The sequence below is a fragment of the Limulus polyphemus genome, unplaced genomic scaffold (assembly GCF_000517525.1).
Source record: "Limulus polyphemus unplaced genomic scaffold, Limulus_polyphemus-2.1.2 Scaffold3143, whole genome shotgun sequence".
NCBI lineage: Eukaryota > Metazoa > Arthropoda > Merostomata > Xiphosura > Limulidae > Limulus > Limulus polyphemus.
The window spans coordinates 57,543-58,761 of NW_013668753.1; the positions used below are offsets into that span (position 1 = coordinate 57,543).

General features: G+C 27.4%; 1 protein-coding gene across 1 annotated transcript in view; it reads right to left on the bottom strand.

The window, feature by feature from the left end:
- The window catches only part of LOC106468745 (nuclear pore complex protein Nup107-like), a 123,516-nt gene that overhangs the window by 42,976 nt on the left and 79,321 nt on the right, over positions 1-1,219 (bottom strand). The window contains exon 17 of the mRNA XM_013929188.2: positions 960-1,029. Coding sequence (XP_013784642.1) covers positions 960-1,029 — 70 coding nt within the window. The remainder of the gene's footprint in view (positions 1-959; positions 1,030-1,219) is intronic.

The following is a 1,219-nucleotide window of genomic DNA, read 5'->3' on the forward strand; positions in this document are numbered from 1 at the left end:
AATAATTTGCAAAAAGTAGACAATTTTTCTGGCTTTCTAACTATGCGACAAGAACTGTAACAAATTCATCCAAGCTAGTCCTTATCTTTCCCGTAGGAACGAAGCATGTACTAACAGTGAAATTGAAAATTCTCTGAAATTTTCATAAAACAACATTACACAATATGTCATTTGATAGATGAAAATCTTGGCTTTCTATTAGTTATAGATAATATAGAATTAAACATAAGAAAGAACTATTAAATCCTGAAAGAGAAGATGTGACATGTCAGTGTGGGAAGAGGGGTCTGATTTTCTATTTGATAGCTCTGAAACCAAACTAAATTGAAGGCTATAAAAATTATGGTTTGTCTGGGCAATGATGACTTTATAGTGAGTAATTTACGTTTAATTTCTTACTTATTGGAGGGGTAGTGGATAAAATATAGAAGATGCATGTGACACAATAGGGGAAATTCAGGATTTTTTTAAATACTGCCGTATAAAATTAAGAACTTAAAACTTATATAAACTTATATATATGGATTATTAGCTAAGATGTTATGCTATACTAATTGGAATAACATAAACAAAAAGTAGATTTATAAAATTTTGAATGTAAATCACTAAAACCTCATAACATGCACAGTAAAGGATACCCTTCACAATAGGGTTAAACATGTTTTACAATAAAACATTAACCAGGTTATTTTCCACACAAAATTTATAATACATATCCATCAAGATGTCATTCAATCACAAGAAGAATCAAAACAAAACTTTCACTACAGTATTAACCAGGTAAAAAATCCTTACTAGAATACTTTCATTGGGATATTATTAAAGCATTATAAACTATATTACAAAGTTTTCACCACAGAACTATCTTAAGAACCGACATTTTCATTTTTTTTATTAAAACTATGTTTAAATTTCACAATCTTTAACAAAGTATCATATTCCATAAACAGAAACCTTACCATCTATATCATCTAGAATAAGGTACTTTTGTATCACTTGATGAGGTGACTTCGCTTCCTGTCTTACAGTCTGTCAAAACAAAAATATAAAGCTTAATAAATCTGACTAAACATATCATGGTAAATTCTTCTGGTAACAGTATTGTGCATTTTCTTAACTAAAGAGCTTAGTAGTTAAAATTTTGATTAATATTACACAAATAAAATCATATTAAAACATTACAGTGTATATATATATATATATATATATATATATATAC